The 27222-nt window shown below is 38.7% G+C and overlaps 4 protein-coding genes across 8 annotated transcripts in view; 2 read left to right on the top strand and 2 right to left on the bottom strand.

The window, feature by feature from the left end:
- Positions 1-570: 570 nt before the first annotated feature.
- On the bottom strand, positions 571-5390 carry LOC105224187 (signal transducing adapter molecule 1). 2 transcript variants are annotated; one of them, XM_011202193.4, is made up of 7 exons: positions 4935-5390; positions 3596-3873; positions 3202-3519; positions 2086-3130; positions 1769-2011; positions 1437-1705; positions 571-1376 (listed from the first exon to the last, which is right to left on the bottom strand). In XM_011202193.4, exons 1-7 carry the CDS (start codon positions 4975-4977, stop codon positions 1368-1370), a joined length of 2205 nt encoding a protein of 734 aa, XP_011200495.2. In that variant the 5' UTR covers positions 4978-5390; the 3' UTR covers positions 571-1367. The 2 variants fall into 2 exon arrangements, with proteins under 2 accessions (XP_011200495.2, XP_011200492.2); XM_011202190.4 differs by having other exon boundaries at positions 571-1705; positions 4935-5389.
- Positions 5391-5694: 304 nt separating this feature from the next.
- LOC105224188 (palmitoyltransferase ZDHHC3) lies at positions 5695-7966 on the top strand. The gene is made up of 4 exons (XM_011202194.4): positions 5695-6109; positions 6170-6343; positions 6417-6674; positions 6736-7966. Exons 1-4 carry the CDS (start codon positions 5994-5996, stop codon positions 7013-7015), a joined length of 828 nt encoding a protein of 275 aa, XP_011200496.2. The 5' UTR covers positions 5695-5993; the 3' UTR covers positions 7016-7966.
- Positions 7967-9608: 1642 nt separating this feature from the next.
- LOC105224209 (tRNA-dihydrouridine(16/17) synthase [NAD(P)(+)]-like) overlaps positions 9609-27222 on the top strand; it is a 64812-nt gene continuing 47198 nt past the window's right edge. Inside the window, exon 1 of one of the 4 annotated variants that reach the window (XM_049461357.1) lies at positions 9609-9727. Coding sequence is in view for 1 of the 4 variants with exons in the window: in XM_049461353.1 (XP_049317310.1) it covers positions 22216-25452 (3237 nt within the window). In the remaining 3 variants the exon portion in view is untranslated. Of the gene's footprint in view, positions 9728-19898; positions 25550-27222 lie in introns of those variants that run through there. The other 3 variants (XR_007423487.1, XM_049461353.1, XM_049461360.1) reach the window with 3 other exon arrangements.
- On the bottom strand, positions 10267-13365 carry LOC105224189 (uncharacterized). The gene is made up of 8 exons (XM_011202195.4): positions 12952-13365; positions 12773-12886; positions 12280-12408; positions 11715-12215; positions 11238-11657; positions 10964-11143; positions 10695-10899; positions 10267-10630 (listed from the first exon to the last, which is right to left on the bottom strand). The coding sequence occupies exons 1-8, from the start codon at positions 13141-13143 to the stop codon at positions 10386-10388; spliced, it is 1986 nt and encodes a 661-aa protein (XP_011200497.2). The 5' UTR covers positions 13144-13365; the 3' UTR covers positions 10267-10385.

The following is a 27222-nucleotide window of genomic DNA, read 5'->3' as shown; positions in this document are numbered from 1 at the left end:
TAGATACTTTAACATCAACAAGTTAATACCATCAGGGCCAAAGGACTTCGACGATTTTGTCTTGTTGATGACACCCTGAACCTCCTCATCGGTGAAAGTATGTGGTGCGCAGTCTTTTAGCATTTTGCGCAACCATCCTTTGTTACCCGATTGGATTTGTCTACCGAAGGGTGCAGTGTAAATTTACATCTAAAATAGCGCGGTCAATTCGTCGGGTGCGAAGAGGCATGGCCATTGAATTGAATTTCAACGCGGTCATCATATCTCTTCATGAATATACAAAGCCTTGACAGTAGTCCCAAGCCTACTCACACCGGTGGAGAGGTTACAGGACTTCAGGTGCTCTATCCATTTTATCCGTTTGTGTTGGTTTACCATTTGCGGTCATGTCGTTCGAATGGATGAAAATACTCCAGCTCTGAGAATATTCGACGCAGCTCGACAAGTATATAGGTGAGGATTATAAAAGAGATTTTGTTTTCCTACCACGCCCGCGCGCACCCAACATTATATACTCGCTAACATTTCCTTTTGAGCGCTACAAACTTCAGGACATAAAAACGAATAGAATTTATCTCTTTTTAATAATTATGTATTTCATTTTCCATTAGTGTTATCGTAAATCGCTTATATAATACGTAGTAATAGTACTGTTATAATTTTTAAATAATATTGATTTCTCATACAAATATTCTTTTACATTTTTTGTTTTGCTTCAGCATACACAAACAAAACATGGTTCTACATATACATAAATATATATATATATAAAGTATTATAGTTTATTTTGATGTGTGGTAAACATACATACACAAATCCCGCTAGTATCAACACTGTTCAAACATTTCATAAACCACTCAGCCACAAGGTATTTCGCGCACATCTCCAAGAGTCTGTATGTATGTGTGTATTGTATATGTAACTGTCTTCTTCAACGTCTGTTCGCCAGCACAAGTAATCGGGTTTGGAAACAATACGTTCGGTTCGTCCAATATTTAAAACAACTTAATATTAATAGTAGCAATTAAAATACGACGCCTTCATGCCCACAATGCGACTCAGAATAATACGGACATAAAGAGGAATATATAATAACAATAGCAAAATACATGTTCATGAATAGTTGGTGGCAGGCAAAATGCCGCATAATTACATTGCAAATACGCTTATTGGTAAAGCGAAAGCACATTGCTAGGCAATGCACCTGCTGTTAATTTTTGTTATGTGAGAGCGCCAAACAGTTGCGAGAAGCTGCTGCTGCTGCTGCTGCTCGTACTAGATGTTGATATAATATATGTTTTGTAACAAAAAGTGGGACGAGTAGAAAAGTTATGACGACGCAGTTATTGTCGATGCCAACCAACGTCTTACCGTTGCTGCTGGTAAAGTGGAATGTTATGCTTTGGATCATTTTGTACAAGGAAATTCTGTGTTACCGGCTGATTAACGCCGCCTGCCAGCGAAATTGCAGCCATTTGATGTTGTAATTGACTGAATTGATCGCCGCCGTTTGTTGGATTATGCATCCCATGGCTGCTGGGCGGTAGCATGCCCGGTGCCATGCCCGTGGCAGATGTGGGTGGTGATGTCATAAACGCATTTGGTGGTGGTGGCTGTGACGTCGGTAGCGTGCCGTAATGTTGCGGTAGCTGCTGTAGGTGGTGTGGAAATGGCTGCTGCTGATGCAACTGATCGGGTGGTATAGCTATAAGTAAGTATAGGTATTATTATTAAAAATATTTATTGTTTATTGCAGCAAAATAACTACCATTGACGCCATCGTTAATGCCATTCGGATATTGTGGCATTGGTGGCAACGACTGCAACGGCTGCATATTGCCCAACTGCTGCAGCTGATTGACCGGATTGAAGACGCCGACAGTGGCGGAATTGGCGGCAGCCATGGTTGATTGCGGCATTTGTTGGTGTTCAGAGGCTGGCGGTGCAGATGTGGCCGGCAACTGGGCAGCTGCACCCATGTAGGGTAACGATGACATAGACGGTGGCAGTGCTGCAGCGAAAACAAAGAAATTAATTGAAATAATAAATCACGAATTATATATTATATATTTTTGGTATGCATACAATTCAAGCCAACACTGCCGGCAACGTTGCCATTAAGCTGTGACGCGTTGACATGTCCATTTTGATACTGTTGGGGTATGGAGTAAGTGCCGCCCGGTAGCGGTGCAGCTGTAGACACCGCATTCTGATTTAGCGAGTTTTGCGTGTTGACTGGCGCCACATTGCCGGGCAACTGTGCTGGGTTGCCGTAGGGCAGCGACTGCATGCCATAGTTATGTGTCGGCATATGTGCTGCTTGCTGCATATGTGGTGGAAAATTAGCATTGCCCGGATAGCCAGCGGCACCGTACAACATTTGTGGATTCGGCACGCCCTGATAGCCTAAGCCGGGCAACGCGCCGCCCATTGGCGGCATGCCACCCAAATAACCAGCAGCAGCAGCAGCCTGTGGGCCACGTGCCAGTGTCATGCGATCGTCGCGCATTAGTGAATGATAGAGATTGATGGCGTCCACCAAGTCGCTGGAGAGCTGCGTGAGTTGTGCATGCTTACGATCGACACGTTCGAGTTCGGTGTCGATTAGTGGACCCATCTGGTGTACTTCCTGTTCTAAACGCAACATTTCTTCGCTATCCTGCGAGGGATCCTCGGGATTCGCTTCGTGCAACAGATGCAAGAGACGATCGACTTTCTCTTCATCGATTTCGATTCGTTGTTCAGCAACTGCCGCTGCGGCAGCTTCAGTCTTTAATTGCAATGCTTTGGCATCATCCTCAAATTGTACGCTCTTTTTCGTCTTATTTTGTTGATTGATATCCAAGCGCTCCGGATCGACAGACAAATCGGCAGTTACGAAATTCGATGGGAATAAACCTTCGCCACGCTGATTATAGCCCTTCCACCAATTTGGATCCGAATCATCCAGCACGTGTATAATTTCGCCGGAAAAGAATGTCAACTCATTCTCTTCGGCTGCCTCGAAATCGTACAGAGCGCGTACTTTACGTGGCTCGGGCTGTGAATTGGTGGAGTTGTTTGAGGCGCCACCGGTTGAAGTAATGCTCGCCAATGAACCCGAACCCGAAAATGAGGGATACAATGAGGACTACGAAATTAGAAAATGTTTAATCTGTTTAGTTTACAAATATAAATATATTTCAACGTTTTTGTACATACATAAGCCGAAGCAGCGTTCGTGCTTGCGCTGGCAGCGGCTCCAGCGTTACTGCTACTTTGTAGCTTGGGACTATTCTTTGTCTCCTTCAATGATAGTTCTATCGCTTTGGCTATATCATCTTCCTCTTGTTGGCTGCTCACCACATTGGGATCCTTCAAAGCGGTCAATTTTGCTGCTGACTTTGGCGGCTTTTCATTTAGATTGCTAAAGTCGTAACCTTCTTGTCGCAATTTCATATAAAGCGATGGTATTAAATTCAGTTCCGTATCACTCTTAAAATCGCCTTCAGCCCAGGTTTTAAGCACTTGACGCATTTTCTACGATAGTAAATTAAAATTATATAATTGATAGCAAATATTTTCAATAGTTTTATATCGATTATGCTTAACTCACCAGCGATATTTTCGGTTGCGCTTTCGTTAACAGCCGCCTGAATTCATTTTCGAATTCACGTGAAGCGATTTCCAAATGAAATGGTTTACCGCAATTATTTACACAAGCATCTAACAGTGTTAGCGCCTGCATCACCACATGTGGGTCTGCATGGCCCATACGTTTCATTATTGCCTTCAGGCAATCTTTGGCGCTGCGTGGATTGGACGAGACTTTGTCGCATACATCCAGAATGAGCGACCAGTTCTCGTTAGTATTAGTTTCGCTTGTAGCTTTTTCTGAAACAAATAAGAAAACAATCAGATAAATAAATGTGAAATCTGTCTTGCAGAGAACGGTCTCTTGGTTATAAAAATCTTTCAACTAGCTTCGCTTGGCAGATAAGCGTCCCATAAAAGACAGTACAAATAATGCGAGTTAAACTGAAGATAAGAGCGGCTAACTGCAAGTGTAATCTCGATGACACATACATACATATTTAGTGTAAATACATACCATTTTTTATTTTATTTCATACTACGTACTATATTTTTATTTCCATGCTTTGTGTACGTTTGCAATGTATGTATTTATGTATATTTGTACATAAATGTACACAAATAAAAATAAATACTGGGTAATAATATATAAATGGAACAACTAAAACCACACAATTCAAAATCCGTTTATATGCAAATACGTAATTGCAAAAGGTCTCTGTTTAGCGCCATATGACTCACAGTTTGCATTCTAATCAAATTTTGTAAAACGAAAAAGATAACTAAAATTAGACGCTTTCCAGAGATTCAAAAAATTGTTGTATGAACTTTCGGCAATATGGGTTGCTGAGATCTTCATTCGCATTTCGCATTAACTCTTTCTTCGCAGATTGTACCGTTGCGTTAACAACAATCCGTGCCAAAAATCGTGGCAGAAATAACTTTTAGATAAATTAAATTTTTAAAAATTTAAAAACATTGATTTTGACATGTGCAATATTTTTTGAATGATATAACGTCAGTCAAAGACTTTTATAAACCCATTAAATCTCATTATAAACAATCAACAAACTTTTAAAACCAGCTTACAGCTAATCATACGTATTGAGAGTATTGAACTCTGGTGGTAGTTCACTGTCGCTTCAATATAAAGGCATGTAGTTTATCGTTTCTTTATTGTCTGCCTAACTCCTAATATATGTTCTAAACACAAAGAAATCGCACCCTTGTGATCTGACTAAATATTTGCAGCAGTCAACGTCCTTTCGCAGGTGATTTTTTCTTTGTGATAACAGCTTTGTCAATTACGTGTTCTTAAATTACAGACCCCATCATTTATACTTGTAAAAAGTGAAACTCACCAATATCCGCATCAAACGGTGTCGATTGCGTAAAAATTCCCATTTCACACAAATGCCCAGCTAAAGAGCTCAATTGAAGAACTAATTAATAATTTTTGCACTGCGTATTAACGATCTTACACTTGTTTAAATGTTCCAAGCCTTTTGCAATCGATTTTCACTATCCTTTTGTTGTTTTTCCCCCTTCTTATTTTTATTTCGTGTTTCGGCCTTCTGCTGCACTTTTCAAGCAATCAATATGTTTTTTTCTATTACGTTGTCAAGAATTCTGCTTTCAATTGACCTTTACTTGTTTTTTTGCACTCCCAATTAATTTAATAATGTATTATTAAGTTTTTTTCTGGTCATCGAATACGTTTTCCTCACTAAACCGAAGAAATTTTTAATAAAAAATGACTAACGAAATTCGGTATTGCTGGGAATGTCATTCGTTTCTTGCTCTGCTTCCAGTGGATTGCACTTTAATGTCAAGTGACAGTAGTTGCCAGAGGCTTTCAGTGTAATTGTCTTATCGGTTAGCAAAAACTAATTAGGTAGGAGCGAAAACAACAGCTTTGAACATTTTCTATCAGCAAAAGGAAAGTTATATAAAATGGATCTCAAATGGTAAACGATACATATACCAAATATTACTATAGTGTGTTCAACTTTTATTATTTAACTCTCTGGTATTTATTGTTCTAAAAAGAACAATTTCTTCACTGCCACCACGTTCGCGTTACCAACTATAATTATTCGTTAAATGTCAGATGAAAACAAATTGCAAAAGCAAATTTTGTACAAGATATTGTAGTGATGTTCAACAAATATTCGACATAAAATTTTTTAAAAACAAGTATTACTAGGAAAGTACAAAGTTAGAATGTAGAAAAACCGCTGGTCCTTTAGTATGCAGTGACTTCAGAGTTGGTTGTAGCAAGCTATTTTTTCTGGCAAAGACGTACTTAAATCCCAAACACCGTAATATTTGCATTTGCTTGAATAGTTAGAAAACTACAAGATTAAATTGAATTAAGAGAAGCAGCTGAGTAATCATTAGGTGGTGATAAAGGCACTACAATGACTTTTATACGGGATCCTTGCGGCATTGTGTGCCTAGTCATCACCTATGGCGCAGTTATTTATGCAGATTATGTGGTTCTGCGTTGGATTATATTGCAAACGATGGAGGCTAGGTATGTCGCACCAAAATAATAAGCTATAATGCAATTATAAATTTAATTTATATTACACAGTATTTGGGCACCGGTACACGTAATACTATTTAATACGATCGTTTTCCTGTTGTGTATGTCTCACCTGAAAGCCGTGCTATCAGACCCTGGACGCGTACCATTGCCGGCTAATCGCTTAGATTTTTCAGATCTTCATACAACTGGAAAAAACAGCAATGGCGGTGGCAGTGAATGGTAGCTATAAACACATAATATACACAACTCATTATTTGCGGCACATATGTACATAATCACTTATATATTGTAGGACTGTTTGCACACGCTGCGAAACATATCGCCCGCCACGAGCCCATCATTGTCGCATATGCAAACGTTGTATACGACGCATGGATCATCATTGTCCATGGATTAATAACTGTGTTGGCGAACGAAATCAAAAATTTTTTCTACAGTTTTTGTTCTATGTCGGCTTGCTATCCGTATATTCCGTTGCATTGGTGGGATACAGTTTTGTATACCCTTGCGACAACTGCAATATAACTACACTGGAGACACAAACAAGATTGTACGTCATTTTAGATTTTGCTAATATGAAACTGGTTACATATATTTAAACATACTTACAGGTTGCACAGCGTAATTCTCTTATTGGAATCTGCGCTTTTTGGTCTCTTTGTCTTGGCTATAATGGTCGACCAAATGCATGCTATATTGCATGATGAAACAGCCGTGGAAGCTGTGCAGTCGAAGGGTAAAGGCAATCAGCGTTCCAGTCGGCTTCAATTTCGTTTGTTTGCCGAAGTTTTTGGACGCGGCCATCCTGCTTGTTGGCTTTTGCCATGTACAAGTTTCAATTCGTCACCGCGTTACAATGACACGCCGCTATTAATGAGTTATGATGTTTAAGCAAAGCGAACTAAGGGAATTTTACGACTGCACTGCACAAGGTATATAAACATGTGCAAAATTTTAAAATTTTAATTTATGTAAATTTTTAGTTAGAATATCCAGGTGCTTTTGTTGTCTAATTTTTAGTTATTGTTATATGTTTAATATAATTAAATAACTTTTTTATTTATAATTTAAATTATAATGTTACGACTTCCGTGCGAAAAGCCGATTTTAAGGTTAATATACTATTATATGTCGTATTAAATAGACATCTCACATAGTAATATTTATTGTATTTTAATTTAAGACATGTATTGTAATTTAATCCTATGATTTACTCGTTTAGGTGATAAGCGCGTCGATTGTAAATTTACAAAAACAATCGCAAAAAAGCTAAGCGTAAATGAATATTGTAGTTATTAGCATAAACAGTAAAATGGTCTGCATGGAAAATCAAAACCAATACTTCTAACAATTGATTGATATACTTAGGTAAAGTGATTAGCATTTATTGGAAGAACTTTTTGTATGTATTTGAAAGGAGACAGTTGCATTTAAGAATTAAGGAACGTAAATTTTGAAAAAAAAAAAAATATTTTAGAGAAACATCTATCACAATATCTTCTAAAAAGTCGTAAAGTAGATCAATGGAAACCCGAAAATAAATAGTATTTACTGAAAATATGCAAAGGCAACAGCGTTTGTAGAATATATTTATTTTAATGCACTTAAAAAACTATCTGATGACTTAATTTTAAGGTTTCTTAAAAATTTTACAGTAATATCTAATGAATAGAGTATATAATTTGAAAATGTTTATTTCTCAGGTTTTCAATATTCTCATGTACCAAATTTTTACATGTAAAGGCTAAATCAGAAAGGGTTATCAGATTGATACTGATCTACACAATTTGATGAGAAAAACGCAGATTATATTCGAACAAATAAAATTTATAAATATCTTTACATTTCTATGTACATAATACTGTGATCAAATTGAAAGGTGAATTTTGTTATATTTTTTAAATATTTATTCTTGCAAATTCTTTTCATCTTCAAAGTAATCCCCTCCCGCTGCAATGCACTTCTGCCAACGAAGTTTCCAGTCATCATAGCAATAGGAAAAACACTCAGTACTGATGGCCATCAAAGCCTTTGTCGCTTCAGCTTTTATATTCTCAATTGAGTCAAAACGGTGTCCTCGGAGTTGTCTTCTGAGTCTGCTGAACAGCCAGAAATCACACGGGTCCAAATCAGGCGAATATGGTGGTTGCGGAACTATATTTGTTGAATTTTTAGCGAAATGATCACGAATAACCAATGCAGGATGAGATGTTGCATTATCGTGGTGCAAAAACCAAGAGTTTTCAGTCCACAAATCTGGCCTCTTGAGGAAAATAGCTTCACGTAAACGGCGCATAACGCTCAAATAATATTCCTTGTTGACAATTTGGCCCGGCGGAAGGTATTCGTAATGCACCACACCACGATAATCAAAGAAAACTGTCAACATGACCTTGATTTTTGTGCGACTTTGACGTGGTTTTTTCGGTTTCGGCTCGTCTTCAGCACGATTTGCACTCGATTGATCGGTTGTTTCGGGATCGTAAGCGTAGATCCAAATCTCATCTCCAGTTATGATGCGTTTCATTACGTTTTGATAGTCAGAAAGCATTGTTTCACAGATGTTAACACGACGGTCTTTTTCGAAAAAATTTAGTGTTTTTGGGACCAGTCGTGAGTTCACGTTTTTTAGTCCCAATTCGTCTTTTAAAATCGCCCGCGCCGATCCAAATGATATGCCCAAACTATCAGCAATGTCTCTAATAGTTAATCGACGATTTTGGAGCACCATTTCTTTGACTTGTTTGACGTGATGCTCATCAGTTGATGTTTTTGGCCGATTTGACACGACATTTTTCTCAACACTCTCACGACCGGCTTTGAACTCGTTATACCACTTGTATACACCTTTAGAAGACAGAGTTTGATCCCCAAAGGCATTTTGTAACATCCTCAACGTTTCTGAAGGCGAAATTTCATTCCGCAAACAAAATTTAATCGCACTTCTTTGTTCAATAAATTCAGACATAGTAAAAATCGAAGAATTCACTTTTAGAGCCTCACAAAACTACGCGTATCTCATATACTAATGAATATTTTGACGCGAAATTTAGCATAGATGTCACCAACAGTAGTACCAACTTAAAGAAATAAATTAAAAATTCACCTTTCAATTTGATCACACTTCACTTGATTAATTATATTAAAACACGAGTATTATGTACTCGATATTATTTTAATTAATTCAAACTCCTGTGTAAAACAAGATTATTAAAACGGATTAATAAAATTATTCCCGAAAGAACAAAATACTATTTATTTAAGAAGACCATTATTTATTTATAGGAAGATGCGTTATCTATTGATTAATATATCAAAAACCTTTGTTTATTTAATTTTTTTTATTATTTTGCTATTCTCGCAAATAGATGAGATTGGTTGAAGAAACAAAATATCATAGTAGCTATGAATTGGACTTTTCTACTCACACAAAAAGTTGGCAACTCTTCGGGTTTCGCTTTGATGTATTTACGTTCGTTACTTACACAATACGAAGAAAACAATAAAGAAGGCTGTCAAATCAGCATGCGCGCTATATGAAAAGTTGAATTGATAAATTGTGTCTTTTGTTTATTTTTGTGTCAATTATAAAATAACTTTGCGGTGAGTGAAATACAGTTTTAAATACACTTTTATTGTGAAACACATCAATTCTTCTATATTTAATTTTGTTCCATAAACCGTTTTGGTAGTGTCATCATAATATGGTTGGCAAAAGTATTTGGCATTAGTTGCAGTGTTTAAATGCTTATGTCGTGATAAAAGCAAACCAAATACTTTTTTATATTTAAGAAAGCAAGACAAAGTTGGGGAACGCTTAATAATTTTTTCAACTGCTAGCCAAACAATACCGTTTCGGCAATCGCATACTTGTAAACCTAACAGGGCAAATGTATATCCAGACAACAACTCTCACTACATTTGGCGACTACACTTGGCAAAATTGGAAATTTTATGTTGCTACAACAATAAACAATAACTGACATTATGTATACATAATACAGGACAGAACAGTTGGTTCTATTTAATTGGAAGCATCACGAATTTCCATACGGACAGAAATTGCCAGTGTAACATCTTGCCAGTACGGCAACAACAATAATTTATATTGAGCCTATCCACATCCATAAACAAGCTGAAAGTTAAAGACAACGCTCAGTGCGTTTCCATTTACAAATATATTGCAAAAAACTGGGTCAACATATCTGTTTGTTTAAAATTGATCAGTATTAAACAAATTTCCAATATCAAATCACTCCGTTTAACGTTTGTGACAGTACAAACAAAGCCGCATGTGTGGTGATGGACTTTCAGTGCAAGGTTTCGGTTGCACAATGCCTCGCGGGTCACGTTCAGGTTTGAGCAAATGTTTCTGCAACGACCAAATTATATCACTGGCCAATGCGCTAATACACAGCTTAATGCTTGATTCGTAATTCAATTTGTTGGTGGCATAGCTAAGTATAGCTTTAGACATCTCACAAGTTAGGAAATTACGGTTCAAATCTGTAAATAAAAAATGAAGAAATAACATTATATGAATTAAATAACGAGTACTTGAATAACTTACTAAGCAGCTCTGGCCGTACGTCCATTATTCTCTTCGAGAAATGATAATCAATTGCTGAAAACACGCGCTTACCAACGCCCACGATCAGCTCACGCTTGAATTTGATAATATAGTGTTCAATGAATATCAACTCGTTGCGGCACAAATTTGGTATGTTGCTAAACATATTCTCTTCCGACTGTACTTTGATAGAAGCAAGTGAACCCTGAATACATAGGTAGATTACAAATCAAATGTATTCTTTTTATTATAATTTAATGCTACTTTACCACTGGCGTTGGCGTACGGACATCCACCGGTTTTATATCCACCATTGGATGTATCGCATAACTGGATTCACCAATTGTTAATGGCAAACGACTGAATGATACTATGGTTGGACGTCGGCTGCCTGTAGCATTCTCGTCTGCTACTTGTTCACGTATAGAAGCAATAATTTGTGATGATCTCTTTAATTTTAAAATTCAAATCATTAGTATGAAACAAGAAAAAAACGTGTGCGAAATTTTCGGTCGTTATCTAAAAAACTGAAAGTCTACTTACAAAGAGCACAAAACGTTTCGCCTCATCGAAGAATTGATCCACACGTTCGCGCACATTCTTGCAAATTTTCGGGTCCTTACTCAAATCCTTGTCGAACTTCTTAATAATGTGCGTTATGATGAACTTTGCCGCTTTGTATATCGGATCGTCAGCATCGAACGGCATAGCGGGTTGATCTTCCATATCAATAGCGGCATTCAAAGCTTCACAAAGCTTGAAATCTAACAATTTATCGACACTCTCATTTGGCGTGTCACAGTAGGCCATACCGTTTTCCAGGTTTGGCTTCGGCTGTGTAATTGGTTTCGGTTTCTTTTTACGATGCTGATGTAATTTGCTTTGTTTTTTAATTTTACGTGCACGCTCTTTTATTTCATTCTGAATATGAAGCCATTTCTCATCATACTTTTGACGATGATTCTGAGCAACGAATCATAAATAAATATAGTTTTTTTTTTGTTTAATACTGATACGAACCTCGATAAACTGTTGCCGTTGTGCGGCGACTTTCTCCAGTAGCACCTTTATTTTATCCTGGTAAGCTATGCGCTCCTTCAAACGTTTCTCCCAAAAATGCGTTTGTATTATCTCGCTCTGACGCAGCCGTTCCTCCTGCAGATGTCGTAGATTCTTTTGTAAACGATCCTGTTTAAACTGAAAGACCTTCTTCAGCTTAATCAAATGCTTTCGCTGCAAATCGGCGGCGGCTTCTAAGTGCCGTTGCATTTTCATATGATTCAACAGTTTTCGGTACTCATGATAGGCCTTGCCCATTTCATCGGCGGCCGCTTTGCGTGCTATCTTGTCTTGCGTGCGTTGCCACATTTTCTGATAGCGCGTGGCACGTATGTTCTCCAGCTTGCGCTTGCGTCCCTGTATTTCGGTGAAACTGTTTTGGCGTGCGGCCAAATTGTGATGATCACGCGCTGTTATTGCTTCGGCATTGTTAATGAGCATACGATCGTGTTGCTCATTTTCCTGAAATCGTTAAATTGTTTTTATTGTAATTTCATTTTTATAATTGTCGTTCGGAAGCGCCCACCTGGCGATTTAATTCCTGCAATACGTAGTAAAGTCTTGTTTTGTGCAGCTGTTGACGGTATTCGTTGAAATCTTTCAAATTGCAAATCACATCGTTATTTTGCGTTATTTCGCCGTTTTCGCGCAATCGCTGTTGGAAACAAAAAGCGAATATTCAATTACAACAAAAAAAAAACGCTAACTACGGTTGCAAGAAAGCTATAACACGCTTTACAGGTGCATTTCATTAAATGCAAAAGGTTATAAAAGAAAGATCTTAATATTGATTTTCATCGGATAGTTTGTATGGCAGATATATACTATAGTGGTCCGATAACGCTGGTTTTAATAAATGAGCAGCTTCTTTACTAGTAAAGAATGTGTGCAACATCTCAGATCGATAGCTTTAAAACTAAAGTACTAGTTCACGTATATGCAGACAGACGATCAGAGGACAGGCAGACAGACATAGGCACATGGCTAAAATGACTCGGCCTGTTCCATTCTCCGCATACCTTGAGATTGCGTTCGTTGGCGTAAAAAGTTTTCAAATTCGAATCGTGTAGGGGATTGTACTCCGGTAGGCTTTCCCGCACAGATGGATCAAATTCTTGTTTCAAATGTTTAAACTGCATTGGAAATCATCATTTTACATATTACTCTTAAAATAAACGTATTTCACTTTAGAATGTACCGATTGTCCAATTTTATTCTTCGAAAATATAACCTGATTCCCGGGACACTTCAGCATAGGCAATTTCGAATTTAATGGTATCAGCTCCCAGCCCGGTAAACTGTTGATCGGCAGCCCAGATTTGAATGTTAAATTTGGCACCTCGACCACATCCAATTTCGGCCGCCGTGATAATGAAAGTATATCAATCATTCTCGTTTTTTTTCGTCTAATAGTTCATTAGCCTACATAAACCAAACTGAATTCTGTTTTAGCGTGGACTGAAAGTTTCTATTTAATTGGAATTATAATTTTTGAGCAATTTTTTTACGGATCCCTTTCTTAGCAGAAGCAAAATTTCGACTGAGAAAAATTTTCTTGTCTTTTCAAAATAAATGAAATATGTATTTTCATTTGAAAACGGTACATTTGTGAAAAATTATACAAGGTGGTATTAAAAAAATTGTTCTTCGATATAATAGTATAAATATACATATGTATGTACATATGTATGTAAGTACATTTGCAATATAATCAGTATGTCAACTTTCGCAATAAATGCTGGATATTATGAAGGAAACAGCTCTGCTGGTAATGCTGGAGAAACAATTCGAAGATCGAGTTAATATTGTCAAACCACATACTTAAGTCTCCTCATAAGAAGGACGGTAAGCCCGGCAATCAGTCATATCATGCCCAACTAAGATGTGACGACTGCACTTAGTATTGTTCTGTTCTACTATAGCAGTTTATTTCGCCAAGGTTTCGTCTTTATAACTTCATAATAACACATCCCCTGTCAACAGTGCGTATGAGTAACGTCACTCTTATGAATCCTTACGTGAGCACTGTGTGCAGTCGACGTGTGTGTTGAACAAAAAAATGCATGTGGTGACATGTCATTTTGTTTACCCACAAAACATTTTCTCTACTTCCGTTTGAAACTGTGAAAACAAAGCTTTTCAATCATTCGAGCAAAAACTATAAACCTTCCTTATTGACTTTGCAGTGCGTGGTATACCCGCAGCTAACCAATAAAAACTGTGTACGAAGCATGTAAGCTGATCGTCTCGGTCAACTTCGCTAGCTTACGATTTTAGCGCTGTTACATAGTTTCCGAAGCAACGTCAATATAAGTTTATGTACATATACTATATACAAATGTACATATATATTTGTATATGACTGCACTGTTGCGAAGGAAATTATGTACATATGTATGATTGTCATTTGTGTCTATTTATGGTTTCTGCTTTCGTCGCTTGCCGATTGTTGACACTAACACGTTACCGGTGTTGTTATCAGTGCTTGTTTGTTGATGGTGAAAGGGAAAATTAACCAAGTAACTAATTGTTGATATGAATATATGTACATACATATGTATGTATGTGTTCATGTTTTTTCTTAGTCGTTTGTATTTAACACATTCATATAGTATAACCCAACCTTTTTCGTGCATACAAAAGCATTAATTGTTGGAGTAATAGATTTTTATTTCCGGCGCATTTAACTGTGCTATGCAACAATAATAAACTCAAATTCATTGTAAACAAGTAGTTATTGTTCTATGTCTGTATCTACATAAGCCAAATATATCACTTTTGTATATATGTAGTTTCCTTTTGTTGCTCGTGGTAACAGCAATTTTTGGATAAAAACAAAGAATTTGTCTCAAATTTTGTATATCTAACCAGATTTCGTCTACGGAATCGTTGCGAATGTTGGAAAAGGCTTACGGTGATTCAATTTTATCAAAAATACAAGCCTACGAGTAGTACAAGGCCTTCAAAGACGGTCGAGAGATCGTTGAAGACATGCCAGTGTTCTGGCCGACCTTCGACCACTTCAACTGATAAAAAAGTGAAGGTTAAGGTGCTTGGAAATTGTCAGACAAGTATTAGAGAAATGACAAGAGAGCTCGACATTTCTCGAATGACTTTGGGGGATATTTTGGGTATGAAACGCGTTCTTGATAAAACGGATTTTTTTTTTTAAGAGAACCATAAACAGGTCTCTTTAGACATGCTTGATCGTGCGATTTCCGATCCCACATTCATGGAGGGCAATATAACTGCCGATCAGATATGGGTTAGTTTGAGTTTGACATGCACACAAGTCAGCAATCATCGTACTGAAAGTAAAATAAAAATGAAGAAACCACAAAAACCTCGACAAAGGCGCTCAAAAATCATTGTCATTGCTTTTTTTCAATATTCGTCGTATGGTAAATCATGAATTTGTTCCGAAGGGACAGACAGTCGGTCCATCGAAAACGGCCTAAATTGTGGAAGAACAATTCATACGGTGATTTTACACTAGATTTGGCTCCGTAGGATTTTTTCTTGTTCTCCAAACTGAAACTGTTGCTCCGTGGAATCCGTTTTCAGTCGATCGAAGAGATAAAACCATATTCGCTGAACAAGCTAACGGTCATCCCAAAAAGTGTTTATGAAAAGTGTGTGGACTGGTTGGCCTAAGTGTAATACATCTGGTGGGGCTTACGTTGAAGGCAACAAAATACATATTGATGAATAATTAAATATTTTGCAATTTCCGGGTCCACTATTATACTCGCAAGGCTTAAATTGTGCGAGAAAGCGCGTTATTACCATCTGATCAAATTTGAACCGGACTGACAAAAAACCACATTTTCACATATTTTAATACAAATCTTTATTATCGCCTTCAAAATAGTCGCCGCTGAGATAGCCTTCAGCACAAGCAAAATGTGTTGAGAGAATAGATAAGAGATGTAGAGTTCCTTTGCTATCACACTGAGGTCCATACGACGCTTTTCAAACACTATTACTCTTACTTTTTCGATATGCCATTGTTAAAAGAGGTGGATAGATGACACGCTGAGGAAAGCTTACGATGATTCGCGATGGTCACTGTATATGCTCTGTGCCAATCAGATACTTGAATTCGTGATAGACATTTTTCATTGCTTCAAAAGAATAACAAACAACATGTTTAATATATCGAATACGCACTTCTTCAAAAGAAAAGCATCTTTAAATGCATTTTATATGTACAATTTTGTGGCACTTTTTGCATAAACCAATTTTGTAAGGATCCATAAATATAAAAGAATAATCAAAATTTAAAAGATCCGTCTCTTTAAAAGTGTCTAAGTCCACCACTACTAAACCTATAAACTCAAGCCAGCCGGGTTTCTAAGAAAACAGGTCGGAATCCATCCCATTCACCTTTCCATCCCAGCTTCTTGTTTTTATCATTCCCTCTTTTCTTTACCTCAACAAGCTTTTCAAAATGTTTTCTAAAAATACGCGTGCACTCATGGCACATTCAAACCATTTTCTATTGGAAAATTCGCTTATCACCACACAATCTAATCACCCACAAAACGTGCGCAAGTGAAAACGCGTACACAGTGAAAGCTTAGAGGCATTTTCAGTAATAACCATAAACATGAATTTTCCGTCAATCACCGGCAGTGCTAAGCAATAACACGCTTGTCATTCAGCGTCTCGCCACCAATTCGGCGAGCGCTCATTTAGAGCTCTTGAAAAAAAAACTGCTCGAAGCAGCTGAGCAGAATACACCACCACAACATTTTAAACGATTTCTTTGGAGCTCCTCTGGCAGTTAGGTGAGTCTGTTAGACGTATGGTTGTATGTGCTTGTGCACACATCAATTTGTATGTAAACAAACACTTTCATTTCACGCCCTCCAGTACACAGTGCAGTGATAACAAAGTCGACTAAAGCTAATCGCATTTGCCATCATTTCCTCAACACTTCCTTCTTTTATTCAACGCCATATTGCGAAGAGACAATTTTAAATGCAATGTACATACACACATACATATGTATATGGACACATACTTAAAAATATATGTACTTTTGTGAAATGTATACACATATATGTACATACATATGTTACATACGTATAATACTGTGTTCAGTTTAGAATTCATAAGAAGAACCATGCAATGCATTTGAATGGAATTGTTGCCGTGCATATATGTAAGTATGCCTCAAGCGTGAAAAGCGAACGTTTTATGTGTGTATATATACACATACATACATATGTATACTTTCTACATATCTACATATATAGTATACCATAGTACGAGTATATCTAATGTTTATGAATCGGCAATATTGGAAGAGCTATTTACCTCTAAAATAGGTGATCTAAAGTAGCAAAGACATTTTTTACAAATAAAACTTCATTTGATTCTCAAATTTTATGACATTTACTCTGCAAAGAGAATTTCACAACTATGATCCCGTTATCGTAGACTGCATCTTCGAAAAACCATCCTATCAATATAATTTAATTGCCAATAACTTGCCGAAATCGGATTTTTCAACAGGACGGTTGTAGTTGATCTATGTATAGATCCCTAAATGTACGTAGCGCCCAAAAACTCGCGCAGCATCCAACCTGATGTCATGAATAGCCAACAGACAGACCAATTTCGTGAAAAATTAGGTCGGTTAGCAACAATTCATTCCAATAGAAAGATGTTTTTTAGACTGGATTTCTTTGATCTGTTGTATGGAAGCTTATAAGGAGTGATCCATTTCGAGGTTCCCTACTTTTTTAGAGAAACACACAGAAACTTCAAATTTAATGGGGAATGTCTATTATCATTCGTAAGAACATTCTTTGGCATTTATTTTTTGAATATTATCTCTTTGAAAATTTGCCTGCGGCTACGTCTCAGATGGTCCATCCGTTGAGTCCAATTTTCGATGACTCGTTCGAGCATTTCGACTGGTAACTAGCGAATGACATGCGTGATGTTTTGCTCCAAGACTTAAATCGAAGCGGGATTGTCCGCAAAGACTTTAGACTATACATATCCCCACAGGAAAAAGCCTAACGGGGTGATATCACACGAACTTGAAAGCTAATCGAACGGCTCAAAACATGAAATTATCTGCTCACCGAAGTGTTCTCTCAATAAAACCATTGATTGGTGTGATGTGTGGGAAATATCGTCTTGTTGATACCAAATGTCGCCGAGATCACGAGCTTAAATTTCATGTATCAAATAGTCGGTTACTATGGTGTGTTAATGGTCGCCATTGACGCTTAAATTATCAACGGCGCCTTTTTGAAGAAATATGAACCGATGATTCCACCGGCCCATAAGCTACACCAAATCGTTGTTTTCGAATGAAATGGAAGCTATTTGCTTGCTTACATAAGCATTGAGCCAGAAATGAGCCTCATCGCTGAATAAAATTTGGCTCGAAAATGACGGATCTTCTTGGAACTTTTCAAGAGCCAATAGAGCGAACCGATGTCGCTTCGCAAGGTCGAGCGGCTTTATTTCTTGAACAAGCTGAATTTTGAACACTTACAATTTAAGATCCCGGCGTAAAATGCGCCAAGCCGTTCAATACGTCAGTCCGAGTTGCAGCTAACGTCTATCGACCCTCCACGGCCTTCGTGTACACTCTCAGCTACGGCTGCTATATTTTCTTCACTGCGTGCTGGACGTAGCCTATTCGGTCTAATATTATCTAATAATGAATGCTGGGTCTCAAGATGGGTATTGGTGTTGCGAATTAAATTTAGTTTCTTATCTTCACTTGCCTTTTTCCAAACCTAATTTTGAATAGGGTGGCAAGATATCAATAAAATTTCTACGACTGACATCTGATCTTAAACCTGTTTAGTTTGCTATCTATTTTCAAACAGCTAATTTTTTGTAAATTTAATTGAATATAATTTTATAACATGTGGTAACCCTTTTCGTGTAGCATTGTCAAATAAATTCTATATATTTTCTCTAAAATAATTTTATAACATATAGCAACCCTTTTCATGTAGCATTATCAAATAAATTCATTCATAATTTTTTATTATTTTTATAAATTCGGCTTCTTTGATTTTTTTTTGTAAATTTAATTGAATATAATTTTATAACATGTGGTAACCCTTTTCATGTAGCATTATCAAAAAAATTATATAACATTTTTTCAAAAATAGTGTTAAAACGGGTGGCAACCTCAATATTTTTTACTCTGGTTTTACTTATTCTTTTAAATGTTTCTTCTTCGAATTTTTTTGGTAAATTTAATTGAATATAATTTTATAACATGTGGCAATCCTTTTTATGTGGCATTATTAAATAAATTCTACATATTTTTTTAAATTTATTTTATAACATGTGGCAACCTTTTTCATAAAGCATTATCAAATAAATTCTATATAATTTTTTAAAAATTAATTTTCAAACAGGTGGCAACCAAATAATTTTTTTTGCACTGCTTTTACTATATTTTTTTAAATGTTGCTTCTTCAAATTTTTTTGGTAAATTTAATTGAATATAATATTATAATATGTGGCAACCCTTTTCATGTGGCATTATTAAATAAATTCTATATAATTTTTTAAAAATTAATTTTTAAACGGGTGGCAACCTCAAAATTTTTTACACTGCTTTTAATTATTTTTTTAAATGCTGCTTCTTCGAATTTGTTTTGGTAAATTCAATTGATTATAATTTTACAATATGTGGCAACCCTTTTCATGTGGCATTGTCAAATAAATTCTATAAAATGTTTTCTAAAATAATTTTAAAACGGGTGGCAACCTCAACATTTTTTACACTGGTTTAACTTATTTTTTTAAATGCTGCTTCTTCGAATTTGTTTGGTAAATTCAATTGAATATAATTTTATAACATGTAGCAACCCTTTCCATGTGGTATTATTAAATAATTGTATAAAATATTTTTTCAAAAATAGTTTTTAAGCCGGTGGCAAATTCATAATTTCTTTAAATTGTTTTTACAATTTTTTTTTTTAAATTCTGGTGGCAACCTTATAAATTTTTACACTGTTTTTACCAATTTTTTAATCCTGCTTTTTCGAATTAAAGTTGAATAAAGCTGATGGCTAATGTTCATTTTCAATGCAACCCTGCCAGCAGAAAAAAAAGCCTGCTTGTGTTTTTTTTTAGTTTTCATACAGTCGTCTCTTATTTATTATATATTTTATGTTTATTTTTTCGTACCACTGTATGAAAAATCCAAAAACACCAACAAACTAACAACACTTAGCCGGCAAATAAATGAATGTCATTCAAAAGATGGCTTTGTTAACACAAAACACAAAAGGTAAAGGTTGTAGGAGAGTAAGAGAGAAAATGAGAGCGCAAAAAACTTTTCCACACAGCAAAATGGCAATTGCAGTGAGTGTTGAGTGTAAAAGCTCAAGCACGCAGCTTTTACGCTTACCACTTTTCCGCGATGAAGCATTGCAGCCGATACACGAGTGTTGGAACAGTTGCTGCGCGATTACGGAACGGAACGGTTGTAAGCGGAAAAACCCCAAGCATAGCCGTGTACTTGACAATATTTTGCTGGTGAATTTTTTTCTTCCTCTTGGACGAACTCACCACCCAAACGCAGAGTGGTGTGAGTGCGCGCGTGTGTTTGTCGCCAGGGGGTGGCAGCTCCATATTAATGCCTAGCAATTGTTGCCTTGTTAGTGTGCAGTGTTCGAGTGTGTATATGTGAAAACGTAAGCAGCAAAGGATGTATAAGAAAAAAACAACAAAAACAGCAATAATACGAGTGTGTACCGAAACAGCTGTGACAAGCGATGGCAATTTTCGAAGTTTGTTTCAGCGCTGAATTTAAAAGCGTGTGTTAAATCAAAGTGAGCTTGTTACTGTGACTGTGTCTGTGTGGGTTGTGTGTGGACATTTTGTTTTGTGTACATGCATACGCATACATACATACGCGCGTGTTTAATGAACATACTCCGGGCAGCCGGTCGAAAATATGGGGTGAACACACACACACACACCTACAACCAACCAAAATCAAAGCGTGTGCAATAAAATAAAATATGCGAAACATTGTGGATTTTTCAGTTTACAGCGCATAACGGTATGCTATGTGTGGCACGAATAATGCCAGCGGATTAATAAACTGCAGACGAAAGGATTATTGCCGACAGCGTCAACGCACAAAAAGTGTTGCATATTTTATGGCGTTGCGAGGCGAGTGAACAGCATTAGAAAGAGAAAGAGTTACGCTTAAAAATAGCAGATTACGTAAACTTGCTGCACCAAAACACGCCAAAGTGCATTTAAGTGAAAAAAAACCATAAAATAAAATCTCCATTGAAAGAAGGGATTTATTTATTTGGAATTTCAAGCAATGGATGTGCCTATTTTATAGCCGCTTGTGAGCGCGAGTGATTTAAGCAGCGCAAATATTTGCCAGCCAACCAAAAAGCGTAAAATAAAAGCAAAAAAACACAAAAAATCCTCTACTCGCCGTGAAGTGCGGCAGGCGAGGCACAAATACGTGTACGCTGTACGTGGAAGCATCCGTGTTGTAACCTTGACATGCGGCCTACAGCCAGCCAGCCAGCCCTTTAAACACATACACACAGCCATGCAAGCATATGTGTAGTGTACCGTTAGTGTGTGTGTATATGTGAACGTGCAACCTGCGGCCTACATTCAAAAGCGAATCGAGCAGACGAAAACGCAAAGAACGGCAGACGCATAACGGCACATAGCGGCAGACGAGCAGTCACTTCCTTAGCGTCACTGCCTGCTACACACCCTCGCACGCGCAGGCAAACACGCAGAGACGCTCAAGCAGCGTTAAAAGTACCATTTATGTGCGTGTGCATATTTTATACATAAACCTTGGTGTATCTCACATATATGTACGTAAATATATATGCATGTGTGTGTGAAAGCTCGTCGCTTACGTATGTAGGTACTCAGCTCGTCGGCTCCAGCAGTCTGTAATTACTTTAGTTTCATTTGTGTTTTCGTTTTTGTCACAACTGTCGAGTGGCAGACAAAAAGGCAACGGACAGTGGTCACGTGTGTGTGTGTGTATAGTGTATAATTTGCCAAGTTGACGACTTGAAGTGTGGACTGCAGACCAAAATATATAAAAAAATTAAATTTGTTAAAAATAACAAAAATAAAAACAAATAATAAATTTAATAAAAACTTGTGCTTTGTGTGCTCAAAAATCGCGTCCGTTATAAAAAATTCCCCTTCGATTTAGTTTTGTACCGTTAAGGCTCCTACTAGTTAGCGCTTCGTTTTGTTACCGCTTTGACGGCACTGTGATGTACTTATTCCCGTTACATAACGCCTGTTACTTCATCTCTCCACTTCATCTCCGTAAACTACGTTCTCTACACCAGCAACGACTACAACAACAACAACATCATCTTCATCTCCACCAAAAACGTCTCGAAACTCTACACTACCAGCTGGGATTTTATCTTCAAAACTCAATCATAGCCGATGCTTTTGAAACATGCCCAAACAAAGCAATGTTGCCACGATTACCGCTGCGACAGACGATGGCGCTGTGAAGCCGCATGAGTCCACTTTGAACGGTGGCGATAATATCATAACCATCAGCACAAGCAGCATCACCGACGAGTGCCACTCATCAGCGCTCGACGAACATTCGTTAAAACCGCCCGCAACATCACCGAAATCAACAACAGACAGTAACGAAACTGCCGATCGTCAGCATTCCTGCACATATTTGAAACCTACAGCTTCAGCGATCGCCGTCTCCAATACAGTAGCGACCAGTAACGCCGCGGAGCCCGCAACACAAACTCGCGCTTCCCCACAGTGTTGTGATCTGTCGCGTTGCATTTCGTATCAAGAGAATATCGCCGATGTGCATCATCGTCGCGGTCGTCGTTTGCATGGCTTACAATTGCCGCTACATCCGCTACAAGTATTCGGTTGGCTTGTGCTCATACTCTTCGGTGTAGCCACATTCTGTGTACTAATACCGTCGTTCTCGAGTGATATACAGGGTCCACTGTACGGTCTTGTCGGCGGTTTGTTTGTCGTTCACGTGGTGTCACATTTGACCGCACTGCTTACCGATCCCGCCGATCGTGAGCTGCAACGCGTGCATCGCAACGATCGCATAGTGCCGGAATTCGACCGCAACCGTCACGCGCATGTCATTGAAAACGGTCGCTGTCATTTGTGTAATATACGCACTTCGTCGCAGCGCACAAAACACTGTTCGGTTTGTAATAAGTGCGTCGGCAAGTTCGATCATCACTGCAAATGGTTGAATCACTGTATCGGTTCGCGTAATTATGCGGCATTTCTAATGTGTGTGGTCAGTGCAGTGGCCGCGACGGTGGTCATAGTCGCAGCCGTGGTGGCGCAAATTGTGCTCTACTACGTCCATCCCGAATGGCTGAGCTTCTGGCAGTCCACAGACGCAAATGTAACCAACGTAGCAAGCGGCTACCCCGCTGCGGTGCTCTACGCACGCAATGCCAGCACGCTTAATGATACAACAGCCGAAGCTGGCAATGCCACGGCCAACATTGAATTCGCCACAAATGTTACCGCCAATATTAGCGCTTATCTGCTGGATACCGATTTGTTGCCGGATAATGGGACGCTGCCAGCACTTGCTGAGAACGTGAGTACACTGATTGCGGACACAATCAACGACACCCTGCTGTTGCACTTGAATCAAACATACAGTGGAGCCGGCACAACGTCGGACGCGGCAGGCGTCACTTCGACCAGTAATGTTACAGTGGCCACCATAGCCGGCATTGGTGTGAGCGATACAATATTTTTGGTGCTTATTGGTTTGTTGGGTCTGCTGGCCGCTATTACCGCTGGATTGCTGATGCATCTCTGCTTTTTCCATATATACATCTCATTTTTGGGACTTACGACCTACGAGTACATACGCAACCATCGGCAAGCGCAGGAGCTCAAAGCCAAAGAAGCCAACGCCAAACAGCCAAAAAAAGATCATCAACATTACCCTTTGACTCCGTCCAAAAAGACTAACGACTGTGGCCAAATATACTTTTGTTCAAGCGCACGACATCCGAACGCCATCAATCCCGCTGATGTGCATTATTTTGAAGCGCGTAAACCGCCGCCAAAACGCGATGACAGTCCGCGCTCGCGTTTACATTGCTGCGTTAATTCCCGGGAATATCATCAGTCCGCTTCAAAGACATACTACATGTGTTCGCTGCTCGAGGAGAACGCGGTGCAGTCGCCGCTTGCAATATCGCATATTAGCGGTGGCGACAGCACCAGAGCCGGGCGCATGTACGATGCAAGCGACACCGCTGAAGCAACAGAGAGAGGATACAAGACCTTCCATTGCTGTTCTTCATTCGGCGCGATGGCGACGCAACGTCGTGTCAGCGCTGCAACGTCCAAAGCCACATTGGTCAGCGATTTGGAGGCGATAAGCGCGCGTCGCTCATACATGCAGTACACCGAGCAATGTACGTTGTGTACCTTTCGCATACGTAGTCCCATAGTGAGTAAACGTGTCGGCGATGTAAGCGCACGTACGGCCAGTGCCAAGCAACGCAGCGCCCATGGACCGAGAGAGTTGAGTCCAACGCCGCGTACCGTTTCGGCGAGTTCGAAAGTGGTTAATAGCGAGCATCAACGCTGTTGTATGAAGTCGATATCGAAGAATCAGCGTTGGCGTCGAAAATGGAATTGTTGCTCGAATGTGCCCGACAGTCCCGATGTGCCGAATGATATTATCGCCGCATTGGCGATGCGTCACCAACACAGCACTGCCACCAGCAGCGGCAAGAAAGTAAATGCCACAGAGATACCAGTGCATTTCATTAAAACAGTCAATGGTAGCGGCAGCGGTGATAGCAGCACTGCCAGCCTCAGTGGTAGCCGCCCAACTTCTCCACGCAGTGCCAATCTCAAAGCAAGTTCACGCGTACGCCACACACGCACCTGGCCAATGCCACGCCTGCGACACATGATGCGTATGCTCGGCCGTTATCGTCGCACGCGTTGTCGTCAAACGGACGTCAACAATGCAATTAGTAGCGTTGATGAGCATCAGGTGAAACAAAATCAAATCCGCCCATTACATTTGCAGCCTAGCGGCAATGGCGCCTACAGCCGTCAACATCTTAATAATCACCAACAAGCGCAACAACATTACAACGACAGCAGCTCACCACAGCCGCCCTCATCCACAACGACAGCATCGGAGCGTAGCGATCAGAGCCTCTACAGTGATTCGAGTAATCTCACAACCCCCTCAGGTCAGACGCCCAATGCCATTGAAACGATTCTGCCCACATCAGTGATACGTGACGACACGTCCATGACATATACGACACCCATGGGTATCACATTGCCACCGGCCTTGCCACCACCGACGCGTCGCAAAATACCGAATCCTACAAATTTGGAAGAGCTCGCAGAGACACTGAGTTTTGTCTCGCATTCGTCGGGCGGCAGTTCGGGCACGCTATCGCCGGTGCAAAGACTTCCTACGCTGAGCAACGTTTATCGCCGTCAGCGACGCAAACATTTCTTACGTACACGTTCACCAACTTTGTCGCCAATACACGAGACCGGTCTGTCGAATCCAACATCACCGCAACCGGGTCGCCATAATGCAAGCGCCACCGGCTCAAATGCCGCTGTTTCGTCGGGTCTCTCTTGCGATTCAGCTGAGTTGGCGCGTAAGAATTCATCGAATAGTTCGCTACATAGCGTTAGTTCCAATTCTAGCAGTACTTAAATATTCAGAAATTATTATTTTTTATATTTCAACTGTGGAATCATATTGAAGAGTCGTGTAAGATGTAAAGGTGTGTGTGTTTCATAAATTGATTTATCAGTCAGGATATCAGTTCAATTTTAATAACATCTTATCTCTTTAAAACTATTATCAATTTTTTTACTCTGTCTTTTGGAGAAAATACTATAAAAACAAGTAAGGAGGAGCTAAGTTTGGGTATAACCGAACATTTCACACTCTTGCAACTTGCAACGATTAAAGTCAGGGAAGTACCTTCAGGTTTGAAGTTATATGGGGTCCAGGCCGAGTTTTCAACCGATTTTATACATTTTAAGCACAAATATACACCGCTATAAGAAAGATAAGCTCTCATTTGTATTGAAATACTCAAATATTTGCTGATGTATGCGGTATAAAGTCACCGGAAAGTTCGAAAATCTTTATATTAGGTGTATGTGGGCCTAAGGGTAGTATTAACCGGATTTAAACCATTTATGATACATAGAGATACTATTATCAGAAAAAGATTCTCTCCAAATTTTAATTATAAATCTCACATATTGAGAGATATTTTCGGTAAAATATAAACTATAGGTGCTGGGGTATACTTATTCGGTATCCACACAGAGCGAAAAGTACCTAATAAAATAGAACAAAAGTAAAAAGATATCTCTATGGTTTTTCCTCAAGAAGAACGCCTTCTTATTCCAATTAGACAATCTTTTTATTTTTATTAGCCATATTTTTCTCTGTGCATGGGCTCGAACAATTTCTGATGATTTTGGACAATTTTTGACCATAAGGTGGTAGTTATTGATTTAACGCGCTTTAAGTAGTTTTTAACAGTCCCGTTATATGGAGAGTAAGTAGGGTTATCATCCGAACTCGAACTTTTTTTTTGTCAAGGAACGCGCATACGGAATTTCATAAATAAATTTTTACTCAAGTTACAACTTACACGGACGGGCGGACAGATAGTTACCAAGATATCAATTCGTCTCGTAATTTTGATCATTTATATATGGATATATGTATAACCCTACATTTATCTCGTTTAGTTTTAGATGATACGTACAACCATTAGGTGAACAAAACTGTTATACTCTGTGGCAACATGTTGTAAAAGCATAAAAAGGAAACAGTCTTTCACTTTCTCTTCGAATGCCCAGCTTCAACACAAACCAGACACATAATACCTGGAGCCCAGATCCTTAATGGCTGTCCAGAAGAAGCAAAACAGCTTAAGTAGTTTCATTGAGAGCACAAAATTGTTTTTGGGGCGTAAAGTTGAAGCGAGACAGCAAGTTTGTAAAGGTCGAAGTGAAATTGCATCAAAATGGCACATCCAGCGATAATAGAGCTCAGACTGCCAGTATTCCTACGAGGGCTGTCCGATAAATAACCGACCTAACCATGATGCACGCGACTTTTTCAAATTTTTTTTTTTTATTTTTCTACATAGTCTCTTTGTAACTCCACACACTTCTCCCAGCGATGCTCCCATCTCTGCAACCCTTCCAAATAGTACTTGGCGTCTTTGTCTGCAAAATACGAGTTCACGAAAGAGATTGCCTCCTCATTTGACGAAAATCTCTGAGGAAACAAAAAAAAGTCGCTTGGTGCTAGATCCGGTGAATAAGGTGGATGGTCAAGCAGTTCGAACCGCAATTCGTGGATTTTCGCCATGGCGACTGTTGAGGTGTGAGATGGTGCGTTGTCTTGGTGGAACAAGACTTTCTTTTT

Source organism: Bactrocera dorsalis, chromosome 1, assembly GCF_023373825.1.
Source record: "Bactrocera dorsalis isolate Fly_Bdor chromosome 1, ASM2337382v1, whole genome shotgun sequence".
Taxonomy (NCBI): Eukaryota; Metazoa; Arthropoda; class Insecta; order Diptera; family Tephritidae; genus Bactrocera; species Bactrocera dorsalis.
This window is presented reverse-complemented; position numbering and strand designations above follow the sequence as displayed.

Excerpts from the sequence above, each read along its gene's own strand:
- LOC105224187 (XM_011202190.4), bottom strand. The coding sequence starts at position 4,977 with ATGGGAATTTTTACGCAATCGACACCGTTTGATGCGGATATTG. Across the intron at positions 3,131-3,201 it reads CGAACGCTGCTTCGGCTTAT|TCCTCATTGTATCCCTCATT; the intron begins GTATGTACAAAA and ends CTAATTTCGTAG. Across the intron at positions 1,706-1,768 it reads CATTAACGATGGCGTCAATG|CTATACCACCCGATCAGTTG; the intron begins GTAGTTATTTTG and ends ACTTACTTATAG.
- LOC105224188 (XM_011202194.4), top strand. The coding sequence starts at position 5,994 with ATGACTTTTATACGGGATCCTTGCGGCATTGTGTGCCTAGTCATCACC. Across the intron at positions 6,344-6,416 it reads AATGGCGGTGGCAGTGAATG|GACTGTTTGCACACGCTGCG; the intron begins GTAGCTATAAAC and ends TATATATTGTAG. Across the intron at positions 6,675-6,735 it reads CTGGAGACACAAACAAGATT|GTTGCACAGCGTAATTCTCT; the intron begins GTACGTCATTTT and ends ACATACTTACAG.
- LOC105224189 (XM_011202195.4), bottom strand. The coding sequence starts at position 13,143 with ATGATTGATATACTTTCATTATCACGGCGGCCGAAATTGGATGTGGTC. Across the intron at positions 12,216-12,279 it reads TGCAGGAATTAAATCGCCAG|GAAAATGAGCAACACGATCG; the intron begins GTGGGCGCTTCC and ends TAACGATTTCAG. Across the intron at positions 11,658-11,714 it reads AACGGCAACAGTTTATCGAG|AATCATCGTCAAAAGTATGA; the intron begins GTTCGTATCAGT and ends TTCGTTGCTCAG.